The sequence below is a fragment of the Cuculus canorus genome, chromosome 3 (assembly GCF_017976375.1).
Source record: "Cuculus canorus isolate bCucCan1 chromosome 3, bCucCan1.pri, whole genome shotgun sequence".
NCBI lineage: Eukaryota > Metazoa > Chordata > Aves > Cuculiformes > Cuculidae > Cuculus > Cuculus canorus.
This window is the reverse complement of record NC_071403.1, coordinates 61974534-61993463: the sequence shown is the minus strand read 5'-3', so window position 1 is coordinate 61993463 and position 18930 is coordinate 61974534. Positions and strand designations below refer to the sequence as shown.

The window sequence follows — 18930 nt, the reverse complement described above, 5'->3', positions numbered from 1 at the left end:
AACTCTTTTGTTATAGCCTGAATATGAACATTGTTTTAAGCTTAGTTTCCATGTTGTATTAGAACAGATAAAACAAATAAACCATCACATGACAAATTTTGCCTTTCATCTAATTCTTTGTTGTCAGATGTGTAGTTTTTATTAAACGAATGCCTTATTTCCTCATTTTAAAGTGGTTTTTTTTTTTTTTTTTTATAAATATATACTTGCCTACATTCAAATCAGCTCCATTGGGGTATTCTGTTTGGGAAACAAATCTGGAGAGTGCTGGACTTCAATGCATATCTCGTTTTTGTACACATTTTAGCTATCACAGTGGGTAAGGTGGGAGTGAATACTGTTGAACATGGAAATGTACTCTCAGGAGCAAAACCTCAGACTGTGTCATTTCTGATAGCTTCAACACTGACAGTTCATGCCAGCTGCAAATGGACCTGCTTTGTTCTAATGAACGTACAAATATTTGTGCTTCTCTTAACACTTTTCTTCACATAGGACAGAAGACATAAAGGAGAATGTATTTGCTGTCCTTCTAGTAGTTCTTGTTTCACTTCTTGGATTCCTGACTCTGAATCAAGGCTTCTGTAAAGACATTTGGGTTTTGTTGTTCTGTCTTGTGATGGCCAGCTGCCAGTATTCTCTCCTAAAGGTAGGACGCAAGTTCATATCCAGTTGCTGAATTCTCTTCTAACTTCTATGAAGGCAAAATACCGTATTATTTATTTTTCTGTTTTGTTTTTAGAGTGTTCAGCCTGATCCTGCTTCACCAATACACGTAAGTCTTTTCTGGTAGAACAAGTCTTTCTCCTTTATTATCACTTATGTACTGTGAAACGGTTTGCTGTTCAGTGAAACACAAGTGTAAGTAGTTTGCTGTTCTAGGTGATATATGAAAGTGAGCAAGATGCCTGATTTGGAGACTTTGTACTACATTTAATACATTTTAATTTAACTTTATCACTACTATTAGAAAATTGCTTTTTCTTTAAGCTAAAATATGCAGCAAAACCAAATGCATCTGGACTAGTTTTTTTAGTTCATTCCTGTGGCATCAGACAAGCTTTTTATTTGCTTTCCTTTAGAAACAGTGACTGAAAACAGCAGAATTTCCAGATCAGCAGCTCAGTCATTGGTCAGTTGGGGTTTAAAATTCTTTCTTTTTTTGAGATTAAGGATTTTTTTAAAATCTGGTAATGCAGATGTAAATCTCAATAGTATTATTAGCTCATCGAATGCACAGGTGTTTTCCCTTGTTATAATATTGTCACAGTTTCTGTGCTTGTATCCTGAAGAAATGGCCAAATCTGTGGGTGAATGCAGGCTGTAGGGATCTTTGCTGGTTGCTATTTGTCAGTTGAGTGTATCTGAGAAACTGAACTCTGACAGTGACAACGATCTTGCTTGAAACCAGTACCCTACCCAAGTCTGTCCTATAGGACTGATTTTGGACTGTCATCCTGCAACTGCAACCTGACCCCTCCATCAGTCACAATGTCTTGGCATTTTCGATTTATGGATCTTGGAAGACGTTTCCGTAGTCATGAGGCCTCTTGCTTGCTTATATACTGGATGCTTAGTTGCTCACATTTCTTATTTAGCTCTTTGAATGTTTTTGAGGACCCCCTTTCTTCCCTCAGGGTTCAAAACCAGCATGTTGAAAACTACAGGCCTGCTGGATTATTTCCCTTTGGCAGGGAACAATTATTTTTGTCACTTGAAACTGAGGTTATTTACAAGTGTATGCTGCACCTTTGCACTGAGATGGATTTCAAAAGATTCTTAGTTTCTTTTCCCTGCCAGTTATTATGGGGCGAACTTATGGTATTGTTGGTTATAATGCATTTGCAGGAAATAGCTGACTGCATGAAAAGTGCAGAAGGCTCATAAACAACAGCTTACACATCAATAGGGTAATATTCTCAATACATTAACAGAATATTCTTACCTCAGTAAAGAGTTCAGGTTTTGGGGGACTAAAATAGTATTGTTTTTCAGTTCAACTAGCATGTGTCTAGACTCGATAATGTGAACTGTAATCAAATAGTTTGCACTTATTCAGACATCATCAATATGTACATTTGTTTTAAGTGTCAAACAGTTTAATAAAAACTTCCTTATAAACTGATCTAGCCCATATTTTTTTAATAGTATTGGGGACAAAGTAGCAAATCAAATTTAAACAGAACATCTTTTATGCAGAATCAAGGTTTGCATTTCAGATTCCCACAATACTGTTACAAGTATTATTTGGCATATTGTGTTGGGTGTCACACAACAGGTATATTCCCATCTTCCATATGCTTTCCTGGAACTTTGTTTATTAGGGACATTTTCTTGCAAAGATTTTCGTGCACCACAGGAGCTCCAATGGAAATAAAATTTAGAGGATTTTTCTACAGAGGGTTTTAAAGGTGGGAGGCATTATCGATCATGTTAGAGTAGTTTAGCTCTTTCTATATTACACCATTTTAACACAATAGGTGTTTGTAAAGGCCTGTTTGAGCCAGTAAGCACCATGAAAAATAAGGCAAAAAGAAGGTGAGAAAAGACACTTGGTGTGCTGTTTTGTAGTTCATGTGACTAAATTAAAATTAAAGAGAATAACATCTCTTGATGCTAATGTAAGAATGCAGAACAGTAACAGGATTAAAGAATGATCAGTACCATATCCATGAGTGAAAATGCAGGTGAGATTTTTCATTGTGAAACAAAACATTGCAAGTCACAGATTTGTACACGGAATTAATTTCCATTCTTGGATCCATGAGTAGCTGTTAATGCCTTATGTTATTGATACCTGCCAAGGAGATTCCACAGACTTCTTCCCCATGTCTCACATGTAGACTTTGTTACTATTTGAAGTCACTTTGTCATCTGTAACCTATAGCATTTTGAAAGACTGCTTTAAACTACCATCCAGTGAATTCAGAAAGGAGAGTGCCTAGGGATGCGTAAAGCTTTTGCTCTGAACTCCTTCTGAGTGCCGATATATTCATTTCCTGCTGTTGATGAAGAGCTGGCTGGTAGTCTGGTACAATTTTCTTGGAGATAAGATTATTTCTTGCCCCTTATCATGCTGTGGGAGCTAGGATCTCTGATTTGGATACTGTGTGTTGTCTGTATGCTGTCACTGCACACAACGATGAGTTTCAATAGATAGAGAACCTATCTAACTCAGCTAATCTTTTGAATTTTATGTTAAATTTATACTCAATTTGTAGAACTCTGGTAATAGTTCTGTTTCGGTCACCTTTGATGTTTCAAGTTGGAACTTCCCAGCTTCTATAGGTACTGCTCGCTGCTGGCATTCGTTGTAGCTACAGGTTTAGTTCTGTTGCCTGATATGATTTTCCTGTCAGTCTGTGTTTTAACCTTTCCAGTTCTGGTCTGTTGGGAGCCAGTGGCCTTTAGTTGCTGTTCAGGTGAGGGCACATGTTTCTGGAATGTTGAAATTTGCGAGCAGCCTCCTCACTGGAGTGGTGGAGAGAAGAAAATAAAGCCCACCCCAGGTGCGAGATGTATCAGTTTATTAACAGCAGAATATAGAGGAGGTGCCAATGACTACAGGGTATTACATTCAGAGATCCTTGTTGTGTGCTTTTCAAGGTTTCAGACAAGTGGCTTTGACTGCAGTTTCTTGATTTTGATTAAAGGCAGTAGCAGATTGGGCAATAAAGGCTGTGACTGTAATACATGGCTATATAGAAGGATCATAAGAGCGTGTCTGTAAGTCCCTCATAAGACACCTGTATAGCTCAGGATCTTAGGTTTACAAAAGCATTTGAGCTTTGAAAGACTGCTGTCTTGCTCTTAATAAGATTTACAGAATCACTTGCCTAAGTTCATTGCCTCGGTCCCATTAGCTGCAAAAGCAGATAGCTAACTCTGTTGAGTAGCTACCACAGGCAGTTTCATAAATCCCTTGAGGCACTTAAAAAGTAATTTTAATTTATTCCTGTTAGCTTTTCTGTAGAATTGAGAGCACACAGTTTTCTTCTGTATAAAGCCTTCTGTCTTTCCTCTTGCATGTATGCACACATAAGAAAAATCATCTCCTGAAGAACAGAGTAGTTTTACCAAGATGGAATTGGGTTGGGGTTTTTTTAATGTCAAAATGTGATGGGTTTGTCTGGTAGAACAAAATGAGTCTTTAATACCTCAAATGTCTTGTTGATCGGCACAGCCTCATGCCCATTTCGGTGAAAAACTGCCACGTTTGGCCTGTCAGTGGCAAGCACGAGAGGGTTCCACACTTTTCTTGTTTCTGAAACCTTGAAAACGGGAAATGCAATGTCCATCCCCCAGCTGTGGCTTTCAGGAGATGATGCACCTTCCCAGGGATCTTCTCTTCTAGAAAGTGTCTGCTCTTGGCCTTAAACCAGTCCTGTCCCAAATAAGCCCCCTCACACACAGGATGTAAATTATAGTGAAATACAGCAGTAACACTCACAGCAGTTCCTCCTTCTTGTCTTGCCTGTTCCCCAGATGCGTGGGGACTGGAGAATCTGGGAAGTTGTGCTCTGGGAAGCTCATTCAGCTCAAACACATCCCAAGCACTGCAACAGCTGTGCAGACAGTGTCTTCCCAAGTGCATCACTACTCTTGCTTTGCTGTTGTTAATCCAATAGTAGGCAAGACAGATTCCTTTTCATGAATTTGTCTCATTCCATACCACCACCTGAAATATAGACAAGGTGAGATTTCTTTGCATATTATAGGCTGTTCAGGCAGCCTTTGAAAGCTGCTTCCTCAGTCCTAACTAGCATTGTTGTTATTAGAGTGGTAAGAGCGATTTATTTTAGAAGTCAGAGTTAAATGTACACTGTAAACCCTAATTGAGTATGTCAGTGGTCTCCTTGGAACTAAAAGGTGCATGCAGCCAAACCTCTGGACTTCCAGTCAACAACTTCATCTTATACAACTGTCTTCAAATAATTTCCGTGCAAAGATCAAACATGGATTCCATAATTCAAGAGATAAGACAACAATGTAACATAATGGTAAAATAGACTTTGGACTGGAGTGCACATGAGGATATAAATCATTAAGCAATTATTTAGATGCAGTGTTTACTGGTTTCTTCTCCTAATGCACAGCTCGTATTAAAGATAAATAAACTGAAGTTTAAAAACAGCCAGAAAGTTGTATTTTAAGTGAAATTTTTTTAAGTCAGTTTTTATCTTTCTAACTCTCCTTTGATTTTTTTTTTATGGACATGTGTACTATTAAAAAAAAAGGCATTATTAAAATTGAAATTCTGATTAAAACACCATCTAGGATTTGTCAGCCTGAGTTGATTCGTATTCCATGAATGTGAGGTCTAGTATAAGCCCACTAGTTCCCTGCAATCTGCTACCTCGTTAACTGATTGATCCCAACAGAGAGTACAGATCAGTTAATAGCAATGCTAACATATGAGCTTGGCTGGCAGCCAAACAAATACGGCTGCTGTTTCAAATCAGTAAGAAGATTCAAAAAAAAAAGAATTTATCTTTTATTATACTCACTTAAAGTACATTTTACAAATAAGAACAGTTTCACAACTTTCATAGCTTAATGAAGGCAAACTTGAATCCTTGTCATTTTGCTCCTGGCTTTTCACACTCGAGGAATCTTTTAACTCACTGGCATTTAAAATATATTATTTACCCGTAAGCTTGCTTCCAGGAGAACTATTTAGATTTTTCTTAAGCATCCATTGTTCTCTCTGGCCCACAACCCCACAGCAGTGTTTTGAAGGTTTAGGGCAAATCAATCATGTGAGAGATGTGTATTGAAAAATGTAAGATAAAGATCCTCCCACATATCAATTCCCTTGAAATATCATGTCAAAGTGCTGGATGAAAGAGGGAGACCAGAATCTCCTGATGTGTCACCCTCTCCAGGAGGGATGCTGCTTTGCGATCAAGTGGTTCAAATAAACAAAAAATTGGAATTGTTTGGTGCAAAAAATCAATCTCCATGCCTCGCACTGCACTGAGGAGGTGCTCTAACATTTTTTACTTCCCAGGATGCAATTAAAAAATTATTTTATATTACATAAAGTAAAAATAAATAAGATAAGCTACCTGAGCACAGATTCATTAAAATAAAAGTAATATAGAGAAAGATTCCTTTTCTATAGAAAAATGTTCAGACAGATTTACTTTATTTTTTCTACACAGAAAATGACAACTTCTGCAATTACTGTGTTTGGAAAGGTCCAGAAGGTTAAAGTTTTCAAAAGCATAAATGATTGCTCGAGTTAGTCTTAACTGCTTTTTCTGCCTTTTGAAAGTCTCCTGTGGAGAAGATAAAATACCTTGTAACATTTTGATTATTAATTAGTATGTATAAGTCATTAAAATATTTTGTCTGACTCCTGACCCTCTCTCCAGCTTAACGCAGTGCACACAATAGCAGAGTGAATACAAAACTGAAACACTGAAACACTTTTTTTTTTTTTCCAGGGGCACAATAAAATCATAACCTACAGCAGACCTGTATATTTTTGTATATTGTGTGGCCTTATTTTGCTGCTAGATGCTGGATCTAAAGACACAAATCCTCCAGTTTATACAATGTATGGCTTGAAGCTCTTTTCGCCTAGATCTCTCCAGTCAGCCAGAGACCATGTAATAGGTGAGTCAATATTTTTCCTAGGACTGTAAAAATGAATTAAGCATTAGCCAGGGAAGCCTGTGTTTTCCCTTGTTGGCAATCAAATTCATGTTATGGAGGCACAACTCTTAAGTCAAATTGATGGGAACATTTGGAATGACTTAAGACGGGTGCGGGGGGAGGGGAGGCAGCTGGTTACCTTCCTTCACATAGAAGGAGTTCTTAATGAAATGAGGCTCATAGAAAAGTCTCTATAGAAAAGTAACAGTCACTGATGTTATTAGCAAAAGACATCATCTGTGAAATGCAGTTAATCTTTGTAAGGGCTTGTCTGTGTGGAGCAGTTACTGCCGAATAAGCTGAGTTTTAGATTTAATGCCTGGAAGCTAATCCATGCCAAGTCCTCAGGTGGACATTCTTCTGTTCATGAAGACCACACTTTTTCTTGCTTTAGTTTAATCTTGCTGTCCACGTGATGAGTTATCATGGAATAGCCACTCTGCAGTAGCTCTTCCAACTTGTTTCCTTCTGGAATCAAGTCCTGAGGTGGCTGAAGACGTTCAGGTATTGCCCCAAAATAGGACTGGTGGTTCTTTGGCACTAATTTGGAATGGGCACATCTGGAAACACCCCGTTCTGTCAGGACCTTTCTTCCTGTTCACATGCTTGCAGTCTGTCACTGTGGTGCTGCCCTACTTGTGTCACAGGTACAAGTGCTGAACTGGGCTCAGGTCAAGTAGTGCAACACTGTCAGGTACAAAGTAGAAAAGTTAAAGTTTACTGCAAAAGTTATAAAAACTTCTGAAAAGCTGTGTTGTGACATACCAAAGATGACCCATTGGTTTGTGAATTCAGAACCAGGAAAACTTACAATAGCAGAGGAAAAAAACCTTCATTATGTAGAGCATTTGACCTTTGAGATCTTTGTTCACCTGTAACTGTTACACTTGCTTTTTGCTGTGCTCAAGTCAGGCTATTACTGCCTGAAAGGAATACTATTTTTAGGAAAGCATTCTGATCCTTTATATAGGTTCATTGACTCCCAATCCTTCTCACCAAAAACAGGGGAATAATAAAGACCTGCATCTCACTTATTTTCATTAGCTTCTTTCATTACTTTCCTATCGTCTCATTAAAGTTTCTTCTTACATCTTATTTTCTTTGCCTGTCAAAGGTGAACAGTAAAAATGCTGATAAATAATTCAACAAGAATCTTAAATGACTCTTGGGATAGAGATAAATGAAAAACTATAGCAACCAGTGTAAGAAAAAAAAGTGTGGTTATAAATGTGCTAATTTTGGCTGGCCTCAAAAGAGATGGTGAAACAGGTTCTTGAAACAGCCTGGAGGGGGTGGGGGAGGAAGGAAATACAGGTTTATCTCCACAGCTGGCATCTTTTTAATGAGAGAGAGAAAAGAAACCTTTACCCTTTACTTGTCCCTGTTCTTATTTTGCCACCTCTGGGAGCTGGCACATCTCTGGGTGTATTTGTTCAAGTGAGTTTTGGTACTGTGCTCTGGCAATTCCTTACTTAATCTTTACGGGAGTCCCAGCTTCTGGCCACCAATGCTTACAAATATTCACAGCGCAGCTGCTCCCTAAGTCATGACAGTCAGAATCCTCCAGCCTCTTGCTGCACTTTGAGTACAGATTCCCTTAGGCATGGGAGATGCAGAGTTTTTTTGGGCAGTATTTGTTTTGGGCGGGAAGTTGGTCCCACTGAACACCAATGAAATGCTGCTATTTTTTGGGGTTTTCTGGGGTTTGCCCATTTGTTAGGTATTTTTTATATTTTTTTATTGGTTTGTCATCATGTGATGACTTTGTAATTTATTATTTAGTCGTAATTTACTGCAATATTCAGAGTTGATATGTTGTGAAATCAAGGGATTTTTGACTATACACTACAAATATCAAAGAAAGGAAAAGTTTTCTATTTCAAGTGTTTCCTATGGTAAGAAGCTAAAGTGATGGAAATCATAGAAAGGACATGCCAAGGAACTAGTGTGGTGCTGCGTAACACTATGATAAAAATCTTGAAACAAAATTGCAGATGAAAATCAGTGGAAATTTGTTAGATGTGTAACTTAAGAAATGTGGATTTTCACACATCCATTTATTTGCAAGTAATCTATTTAGGGTCTGATTCTGTTTTATTTTAAATTAATGGTGATTATACTATTTGTTTATATTAGTTGGGGAGTCATGGCTTTAATTCATTCTAACTGTGGTTTTCATCTTGAATTCCTTATTTCATTTGACCTTTCTGCTAGATTAACATAGTGCAAGTAAGCACAGGAGTCAGCCTCAGTCACTAGGTGCTACAGGTGTGGCGAGTTGACAAAACTAGTTACACGCTTCATGTATGATTAGTTTTTGTGATGAAGCATTTAAGCATTAGACAGGTGGGTGAAATTATTTGGCACACATCTCAGAAGAGTAAGTATCAAGTGACAGCAAAATTTTGTGATAGCAAGTCCTCTGCTTGTCACTTTCAGCAATTATTGAACTTCTGTCAGAGGAAGAAAGCCTTTGTGAATGTTCCTCTGCTATATTCAGGACGGGGAGAACAAGAAGACTATTACTTACTGAAATAACGTATAACAAAATAATCTATTATTACACAGCAAATGGACTAGTACTCAGATATATCATTTTTTAAAAAATAATGATTTTCTACACTTCTGAAATGTTTGCAGTGACATCGCTACTGGGTTACCATTCTATGTTTCTCAAAAGACCCAGAGTTTTCAAAGTAAAAATTTTTGTTTCCCTTCTACACTTATCTGGTAGCTACTCATCTAGGAGAAGCTTTCACACTGCAGTATTAAATGCCAACATCTAACAGCATATCTTGGTGATCCGGCTCTTAAAGGTTTTGTGTGGAAATGTATGATCATAGAATCATAGAATGGTTCAGGCTGGAAGGGACCCTAAAGATCATCTGGTTCCAAAGCCCTGCAATGGACAGGGATACCTTCCAGTAGATCAGGTTGCGCAAAGCCTCATTGAACCTGGCCTTGAACACCTTCAGGGATGGGGCATCCATGACTTCTCTGGAGAACCTCTTCCAGTGCCTCACCACCCTCACAGTAAAAAATTTCTTCCTAATGTCTAATCTGAATCTCTGCTCTTTCAGCTTAAAACCATTATCCGTCATCTTATCTCTGCAGTTCTCGATAAAGACCCCCTCCCCAGCTTTCCTGTAGCCCCATTTACGTACTGGAAGGTTGCTATAAGGTCTCCCTGAATCCTTTTCTAGGCTAAAGAACTCCAGCTCTCTTTCTCGGCCTGTCCTTGTATGTGAGGTGCTTCAGCCCTCTGATCAGATTTGTGATCTTATTTGCTCCGGACTCACACTAACAGATCCATGTCCTTCTTGTGCTGAGGACTTCAGAACTGAACTCAACTCTCAGTGAGGTCTCATGAGAGCAGGGTAGAGGGGGAGAATCTCCTCCCTTGACCTCCTGCTCACAATTCTTTGGATACAGCCCAGGATATGGCTGTCTTTCTGGGCAGCAAGCACATGTTGCCAGGTCATGTTGAGCTTCTCATCCACCAGCATCAAGTCCTTCTCTTCAGGGCTACTTCCAGTCCATTCTCTGCCCAAGCTTGTATTTATGCTTTGGATTGCCCTGACCCAGGTGCAGGACCTTGCACTTGGCCTTGTTGAACTTCATGAGGTTTGCATACAGAGGTATTTTCTCTGGAATTCATAATTCAATTCCAACTGATGAATCAGTTACTTTCATTGTCTGCCTGCCACAAGGGAAACTACTGTTCCTAAATTCAATCCCTTTGTAAGTGACAACTGTTTATTTTCCTCTCTGGTATACTCCTTTGTGCAGGATGAGATAAACAAAGCTACCTTAGCTAAAGAAGTAAAGAAGTTATTACAATTATTCAAGGTAATAATAGAGAAGGGGTGAGGTGAGGACATTGCCATAGTCAACTAACTTTTCCCTTCCTGTTTACTTTCAGCCCTATATATTTTGCTGTACTAACACTATGATATCTCTGATCTTGTCCTTCCCTTCCTTGCTCTTATTGAGCTTTTTCTGAGGCTGCTACAGCAAAGGCAGTCATTTGGACTGTAAGTCAGTAGTCTAAGATGAATGAGTTCTGGCAGTTCTACAAGTCCTTTGCCAAAGGACCAGGATCTGTGAATTTCAGCTGTGAGTTTTTGGGATAGTTGGTCCCAGAGGGAGACCATATCGCCCGCTAGGCAGTTTGCTGTCATTCCCTTGTCTGTCTTCGAGTGGTCCTTGCTTGGCTTGGTATGAATTGGTGGAATATCTAAAAGAAGAGCAGAGGAGTAAAGGAAAACATGATTAATAATGGCATTTGCATGTAAATGGTCGAGAAGACAGTGTTTCCTCATGTTCTTATGTATGTGTAATTTGTGCCAAAGGAAGGAAGTTGTGTGACGAACGATGCATTGTGAATGCAGGTATACTAAAGTGAGCCCTGTCTATGTTTAACACTTGACTATGTAATTTTTTCTGCTGTGTTTGACTTCTGCAGCAAGATTACAATATTACATAGCAGAAGTGTATAATACAACAAAGATAAGAGGTGTCAGATCAAACTCAATATATTGTTTTATTTTAGCACAAGATGCATTAGTAAGAGGAGCTGGAAGTAAAATGTGAAATTAGCATTCAATAAAGAACACAAATGCTACTGTTACCTTCTTAGAATTTGACTGACGTGGGAAAGGGAATAAGTTGTACTAGTAAATTGTTTAATTTGGTTTTTATGTGAATGAATAGGAGGAAACTGCGGTCTTCCTAGCATGTAAACTAACAGCTACATACTTGTTTATGAGGAATAGTGACTGACACACATCTGTGTCCTTCACCGTTCAGAATATTCTGATACTGGTACAATGAAGCAGTAGGAGTATGATTAAACATGTGCGTGTATCCTCAGAAGCTGATGTTATTGGAGACTTGGATCAAATGTGTTTTAGATACTTTGCTAGACCACTGTGCTTAGCATTTTCTGGGATAGAGCTTAAGAGTAAATGACTGGGAAGGAGGAGGTGCTGGAAATGGACAGAACGTATGACTAAAAGCAGCACAATTACCTGAATTATGATCTCTGCTTTCACTTGACTGTAAGACAGCCATTTAAATTAGCATTTCTATATAGAAAGAGACTATGTGAAGATGTTGGACTGGGTTTTACCCCTAAGTTTCTTTACTGTTTTTAATGTTCTTTCACTACTGCGAAGGCAAGGTCCATCCTGCTGGAAGCTGGCGAAATATTCTGAGGCAGTTTCACGATAGGTTTGTCTCATTTTCATGTGCTGCTTTAAGTATTTACTGTTGCTTGCCGGCAGAGGCAGGATACTGTGATAGCAAAGGTACTTGGGATCTTAGCCATCAAAATATTTTTGTTTGTATTGAATTGTTGTTGCTATGCTTGAAACATCGCAGATTCAAGGAGGAAGTTCTGAAGTCTGCAAATTAAAATTTCTCTACTTTAAATAGAACATATACAACTTCAAAAATATTTGAGAAGCAGTAAGGAGGCTACATAATGCAATTTTGTCTGCCTCTGCTTTTATCCAAAATAAAGCTTAAAGTTAATCTCTGAGCTTTAGTTTCTTATGTGTAAAATAGCGTAATTTATTTTGAATACATGAGAAGGAAAGTGTAATTGTTGCTGCTAAGGTAAAGGTGTGCTCACTTGAGTCATCTTCAGAATTTATTGCAACAGTTTCTTATTCTGGTATGATGCACGTTTCTCTGTTCTCCGTATGTTGTGATGTATGACTGTGTTCTAACATACCTTTTTTTTTTCTTTAGTGTTTTTATATTGCTTTCCTGCAATTTCTCTTCTTGGTCTTTTCCCTCAAATCAACACCTTCTGTATATATCTTTTGGAGCAGATAGACATGTTGCTTTTTGGTGGTTCTGGTAAGTAGCAGTTGCAGCCTGAGCTATTCCTTTTTGGGTTTATAACCTTGGACTGTATTGCTGCGTGTGTTAAAGCTGAAAGAGCGAATAGTATTCATATAACAGTGGAGTGAATACTAGTAAGACTGCCTTGATTAGATTAATTTTTCTTTTGAAAAGTTGCATTCAATTTGTGCTGTAGGATGAAGAAATTGGTTGATAACACAGACCTTTCCTTCTAGTATAGACATGATATGGATATTCTATGCTTTTTGTCTCACAAATACTGTATCAGACCTGGAGAAAATAATGTGTTGGGTAAAGTCCTCATCCTATCAATAATGGTGATTCTAGTATACATTGAACCCTAGTTTAGGCATGATTTTGCAGCCTCTGTATCTCCACTCTTGAGATTACTGAACTTCTAATTCTGCCTGACAACTTTTCTTACCCTGCTTCTAGAAGCTCTCAAAGGAGGTTGAAGCAAGAGATCAGCTGGCATCCTTTTATGCCCCTTTAAGTTCATTCATGTATCTTAATATAGTACAAATCATGGCTGAACGAGCAAGTTAGGATGCTTTTGGATGACACCAGAGCCTGTTTCTCAGGAGCAAAGGGAAGGAGGCAAATTCCACATGGAGTTTGACTGGAAAATTGACAGTTTTGTAGATCACTTCATTCCTCCATGGTAGCAACATGAAGAGGCATGTTGATATTTTGGCAAAACAATTTTCAGTACAGAAAGCAGTAGTCCGGGACCTCAGGTCAGTTGAAAATACATTGAGTACAGTGGCAGTGGGGTTTCAGTCGTAGCTGTAAACAGTTTTTTGAGCTTATTTGGGAGCATTGAAAGTGTTCTTTCAACAACCAGCTTTGTAATACCCGACTTCAATCTCTGTGCCTCTCGTAATGTGAGAGCTGTTTCATTTTTTCCTTTTGATTGCATTTCTTTTTTATTCAGAAAGAAATTAACTAACATGCAGTGTCTGTATTTCAGCTGCTGCTGGGTTTGTATCTGCACTATACAGCATTTCCCGAAGCTTTGTGGTTCTGATTGTCCTATATGCTTTCTGCTTCAGTGCAGTGAAGGTAAGTCAGTAAAACAACACTGAAAAAATGCAACATTTCAAGCTCAGAATTCATATAATATAGGCAGACCAGCATTGTTTGGTGTTACGTTGTCATTGTTTATCAAGATAAGCTTTATAAGCTCTGCTTCAGGTTCTGCCTATTAGTTACACCGCAATGTTACACCGCAATGGATTGAAATTGCAGTAGTAATACTGGAGTAAATGTGTGTCTTCTACCTCTGACTGTTTGTCTCTTGCATGTATTGGTCTGAAATGATCCATCCAATTTCCCCTCCAAAGAGTAACAGCAGGAAAAGCTTATCAAGCTTGGCTTAAAAAGCTACAACTCCTGTTGACCTGCCTAAGCCAGACTGAATTTGGTCAAAATTCCTAGTAACTTTGATATTTCCAAAGGAAAAAAATAAAGGATTGTTTTTGTTGCTTCATAGCAGTATGCCTTTGGTGTCCAGCTTGGGCAGACCAGTGGACCATTTAGTCCAGTAATGTGTCTGCATCCACAGGGAAATGCAATTTAGGAATTAAATGCAAGCCAGATGACTGCTTGCCACTCTTTTCCCTAATATTCCACCAGTATCCACAGTTGTTGGATTAGGGGTGTTGTATAGTGTGTTCTTGCTTATTTCTTTTGGTATCTGTGGACTTGTCTATGAATTTGCTGAGTCCCTTCCTGAATGTGCTGGTCTTGTCTGTCTCTAAAACTTTGTGCCAACAAATTCCGGATGTTCACTATTCTCTGTGCAAAACAGTGTTGTGCTTGATATAAGGAAGAATTTCTTCACCATAAGAGTGGTGAGGCACTGGCACTGGCTGCCCAGGGAAGCTGTGCATGCCCCCTCCCTGGAGGTGTTCAAGGCCAGGTTGGATGGGGCCTTGGGCAGCCTGATCTGGTAGGAGGTGTCCCTGCCCATAGCAGGGGGGTTGGAACTGGGTGGTCTTTAAGGTCTCTTCCAACCCTAACTATTCTATGATTCTATGATTCTACGATTCATTGTTTTTAAACTGATCTGCTAATTTCACCAAGTCCTTCCTATGCCTAATATTGCAGGATTTGTGGGAGAACTGTTCTGCATACACCGTACCTGCTATCTTCACAGTTTTGTAGGTGTCGCTCATATCCCCCTGGCCATCTTTTCTTTAAACTGAAAAGTCCCAGCCTTTCTTGTGTTTCCTCATAAATGCTGCTCTCTCAGGACCAGATAAGTTAGTCTGCCTATTCTGTGCTGCCTTTTACTCTGTTGTAACATTCAGATGTGGAAAGTAAGTTGTGTATGGTGCTCAGGATGTGGGTCTGCCGCAGCTCTATATTCTGGCAAAATGACTGGCTGCCTTGTTCTCAGTACGCTTCCCAGTGTTACCCAATGTTGAGGGTTTGGGCAGATGCTGCATTTTGAGCCATATTCAACCTAAAGCAATTTTTTTTTTTTTTTTTTTTTGCAGTTAATGTGTATCCTCTGCATTTTTTGTTTTATTTAAAAAATAGCCATGAAATTTTGGCTGCCTTCAAGTCTGCTGTAAAATTCCCAATGACCACAGCCAGACCAGAATTTCATCTTAGACTTGTGCTCAAATTTATCCTTTAAGGGACATTTTTTGACAGTGTTTCATTACAGGCTAGATGCTGTCAGTGCTTGTGCAGGGGTGCACCAGGATGGGCAGTGATTTAGAAGCTGCTCTTGACATCTTGCGGGCATACGTGACGGAATGCTTTGTGGTGCTACACATGCATAGTGCACACTGAGATCCCAACAGGAGGTTCTACAACAGCCAAGGATATATCATGTCATCACCCAGTCTAGTGGTTTACACAGATGAGAGGGCTGACTGGATGTTTCTGTAAGGGAATTCTTTAAGGAGCATAAGCATTTGTATAACGGTTTTTAACAATTTTCCACTTAAAATTTTTAATAGGAGCCTTAAATAAAAAAATGTCAATTATAATATCTTAATGATCTTGCACAAATGATCAGAGTTAGCTGTGCATGTGTTTTTGACCACTCCCAACAGTAAGGTAAAATGTGTTAAGCCACCATTTTATCTTGCCCCTGGGTAGCCTGGATCTGTACACAATAAATTATGGCATCTTAGCCACTGAGCAGTGCTGTGTTATGACGCTTTAAATTAAATGTCTTTGAACATGTGGTGAACTCCCAGGGAACCTCCTGTTACCAGGCTCACCCAGTGTATCAGTTATACTGGTTTGACCTGGCCAGCTTATACTGCTGCTTGTGCAGTTTCCAAAAGTATTCCTGCTACCATTTTCCATCTATTTCCGTCTATGTTTGTGATTCAGAAGCTGGCAGCTGAATGGAGAGGGTGGCTCTCTAGAAGGATGAACAGAGTGAGAAAAATCTGTAATTGGGGGGGGGGGTTGAGAAACAATGAGAAAAATGAGCTATATGGAATGGAAAAAAGAGCTGCGTGGAAGGAAGGGATTGAGTTAAACCGCTGTTCAACAGGCCAATACCTGGGAAATGATCATTTTTCCCCCTAAGGTTAACGAAGGATGATTCACCATGTGAGGGTAGGAATATTGTGAGATGGACACTTTAAAAAACAGATTTGTAAACAGTATTAAAGAAAAACCTCTTAAAATATTCTACATACTTCTTTCTCAGCATAATACTTCAAATTACAGTATGCAGGTGTCTTTGTAGATAAGCAATCTCCTCATGGATTAGACCTCAAACTGCTTGGAAATATGCTTTTAATGCTACCCTGAAGTTGTGGAGTGCTGTGAAAGATTTACAAGATATCTGTTGTAAATTACCAATATTAAATGCAGACTTTCTGTTCACACAGAAATTACAGTTAATTTGAATTTTTATGTCACTGTTCTTGTGAAGGCACTTCTGAGGAGATCAATTTAAAGCATGTAAAGATGATTCCACTTGCTTCAGCTCATAATCTCAGTCTACTGAGGTGCTTGAAATTTCATACATTTTTTCTATTATAAGTTATGAAATAAACACTTATGTTAATTGCCCTGTCTTTCAGTCAGGTCCAGAGATTTTTTTTCTTTTTGAACTGCTGTCTGTAACATTGCAAGAGAGAGTTCGAATTGCCTTAAATGCAAGAGAAGAATCTGATCCTGAATAGGAACCGTTATGAAAGACGGCCTAATATCCCTGTAAGAAACTAGGACTGTTTTGACGTGTAGTGAGGACAATTTCTGATGCTAATCTAATGAAGTTTTGTATTTTTAGTGCACTAGAAATTGCAGTGTTTAACTCAAAACTGATCAAATACTGTAGTATGTTTCATTGAGGTGTTTGCACAGTGATGGTTAAGTATATGGTTTTCTTTAAGGTAGAAATGACATCTCTTCCACACTTGCAGTTTACAGCTGTTCTTTGGTTTTTTATTCTTACTTTACTCTTTTCACTTCTAATCAGTTTGGCAAAAAAACAGAGTAACATTTTCAATATTTATGGAGGTCAAAAATCATCACAATGAAAAAGATTCAGGGTGGGTAAACACGGTAAACTCTCTCTGGTACAGGATTTCTGGGTTGCAAAGCTTATTTCTGGGCTGAATTGTAGCATCCTCAAATCTAAACTCTCTTTATTGGTAGAACATTTTATAGCTCAGCAGGTGTAACTAGCAGAGTTCTATTTCCTGAAATAAATTGCAGAGAGAACGGATCTCTTAAGTGGTTGTGTGCTCTTTACTGGTGAACAATTGCTCACATCAAATACCCAGGCTGAAGATCCATTCCAGCGGTATCAGGCTTGAGCCTGTCCTTCCTAAAGTGGTTCTTGTGTTCCAATTATTTGTTATCTTGCAGGGTGAAATAGTCCAGACTCATTTTTCTGTGTATGTTAATTATTACAAAATCAAATATACTATTCCTGAAGAAGCACATTACAAGAATAATTAATTTACCACATGATTTTATTTATTTTACTAAAAAAGAAAATGTTCATTTTAAAATAGATCTGCTTTCTTTAGTGAGTTTTTCTGTTCATTTTTAGAACAGAAACAATATATATGTGTGTACGGTTTTATTTGCAGTGAAATTTTGAAATCATTTTAGAATAGCAAATTCACAGCAATTAATTCTTTTCTCTAGAACCCCAATTTTAGAAAAAAAAAAGTAAGAATTGAGCAGTTATTTTGCGATGTGTCCACAAAAAAGTGTAAGTACTCAAGTTTCAGCATGCGAATTTAAGTTCTGAGAACTGAGATAAACAGGTCTGTGCTGAAATCCTGTGCCTTGTCCAGACTGATTTTGCTGTTTAATTTTGTTGTACAAAACCAACTGAGAGTCTCTATGAAAATGCAGCTGCCGTATAGGTGTATCATTAGTTTAACTTAATAATGGTCATAGATTTTTGTTCAGATAAGTTACGTGAGGAAAATTATTATACAGTATTCTTGATTGTGAGTTCATCCTGTGTTCTGCAGACAAAATCTGGTGTGCTCAGTGAGTTCATCTGCCACTTTTTCTGAATGACCTTGCAGCATCTTTGCCATCACATGAGCAGAAATTTCCTGAATGACCTGGCAGCATCTTTTTGCCATCGCATGACCAGAAATGTTTCTCTGTCATGGCTAAATGCATGTATCGCCTAAAAGAGGATGGACAGATCTCTAGTCTTGTGCTAGCAGTGAATGTGCAGATTGGATCACATAGCGGGCTGCTCACATGTCCTGTCACAGGACTTGATCAGAAGCTTATGATGTGTTTTGGGGAGTGGCTGCATACTGTGTTATGTGACCAAACATGCACTTTCCACACAACTAAAATAAGGGACAGTCTGTTACAAGGCCAGGTGCAAACTCATCATGTGTTGAGGGGCACCTGTGTTTGAATTGTGTGACCCAGAAACTTGAAGGGGGAAAAGGGATGTGTTGTTTGGAGGTGACTGAGAAGCAAAGGTCCCACCTGCTGTGGCCAAGCAATCGACTCTCCTCCTCAAGGTGCTTCTCAGCAGCTTTGCCCTTGCTTGATGGAGGAACTGTGGGTCTGCAGTTTGACACCTCTTCTGGTGCTGCTTCTGCTGGACTCAATGTTTTTTTGTTGTTGTTGTTTAAAGCTGTTAGATTAAAAAAAAGAAAGAAGAAAACCCAAAATTGTTCACAGAGCATTGCGTCTAAAACTAAAACAGATAATTTCTCCAGAGAATGCCCAAACAAAATAGCTTGGCTTCCAGGTCTCCATCCGTGTGTTTGAGGCGTTGAGGACTGATGGACAGGACAGTATTCATTGATATTGTCAGTCAAAGGAGTGTATTGTGAGTGGAGCAGGTTTTCAAGTCAGTGTCTGACATAGCTGATGAACAGAAGTTGTTCTCTCTGGAGATAATGAAAAATCACCTGGGTAGATTTTTGTTTT

The 18930-nt window shown here is 38.7% G+C and overlaps 1 protein-coding gene across 2 annotated transcripts in view; it reads left to right on the top strand.

Annotated features, from left to right (window-relative positions):
- Positions 1-18930, top strand: part of PCNX2 (pecanex 2) — a 163710-nt gene that overhangs the window by 42673 nt on the left and 102107 nt on the right. For both annotated transcript variants that reach the window (XM_054061754.1, XM_054061755.1), the window contains 5 exons: positions 496-649; positions 743-775; positions 6450-6621; positions 12415-12525; positions 13502-13593. In XM_054061754.1, coding sequence (XP_053917729.1) covers positions 496-649; positions 743-775; positions 6450-6621; positions 12415-12525; positions 13502-13593 — 562 coding nt within the window. The remainder of the gene's footprint in view (positions 1-495; positions 650-742; positions 776-6449; positions 6622-12414; positions 12526-13501; positions 13594-18930) is intronic.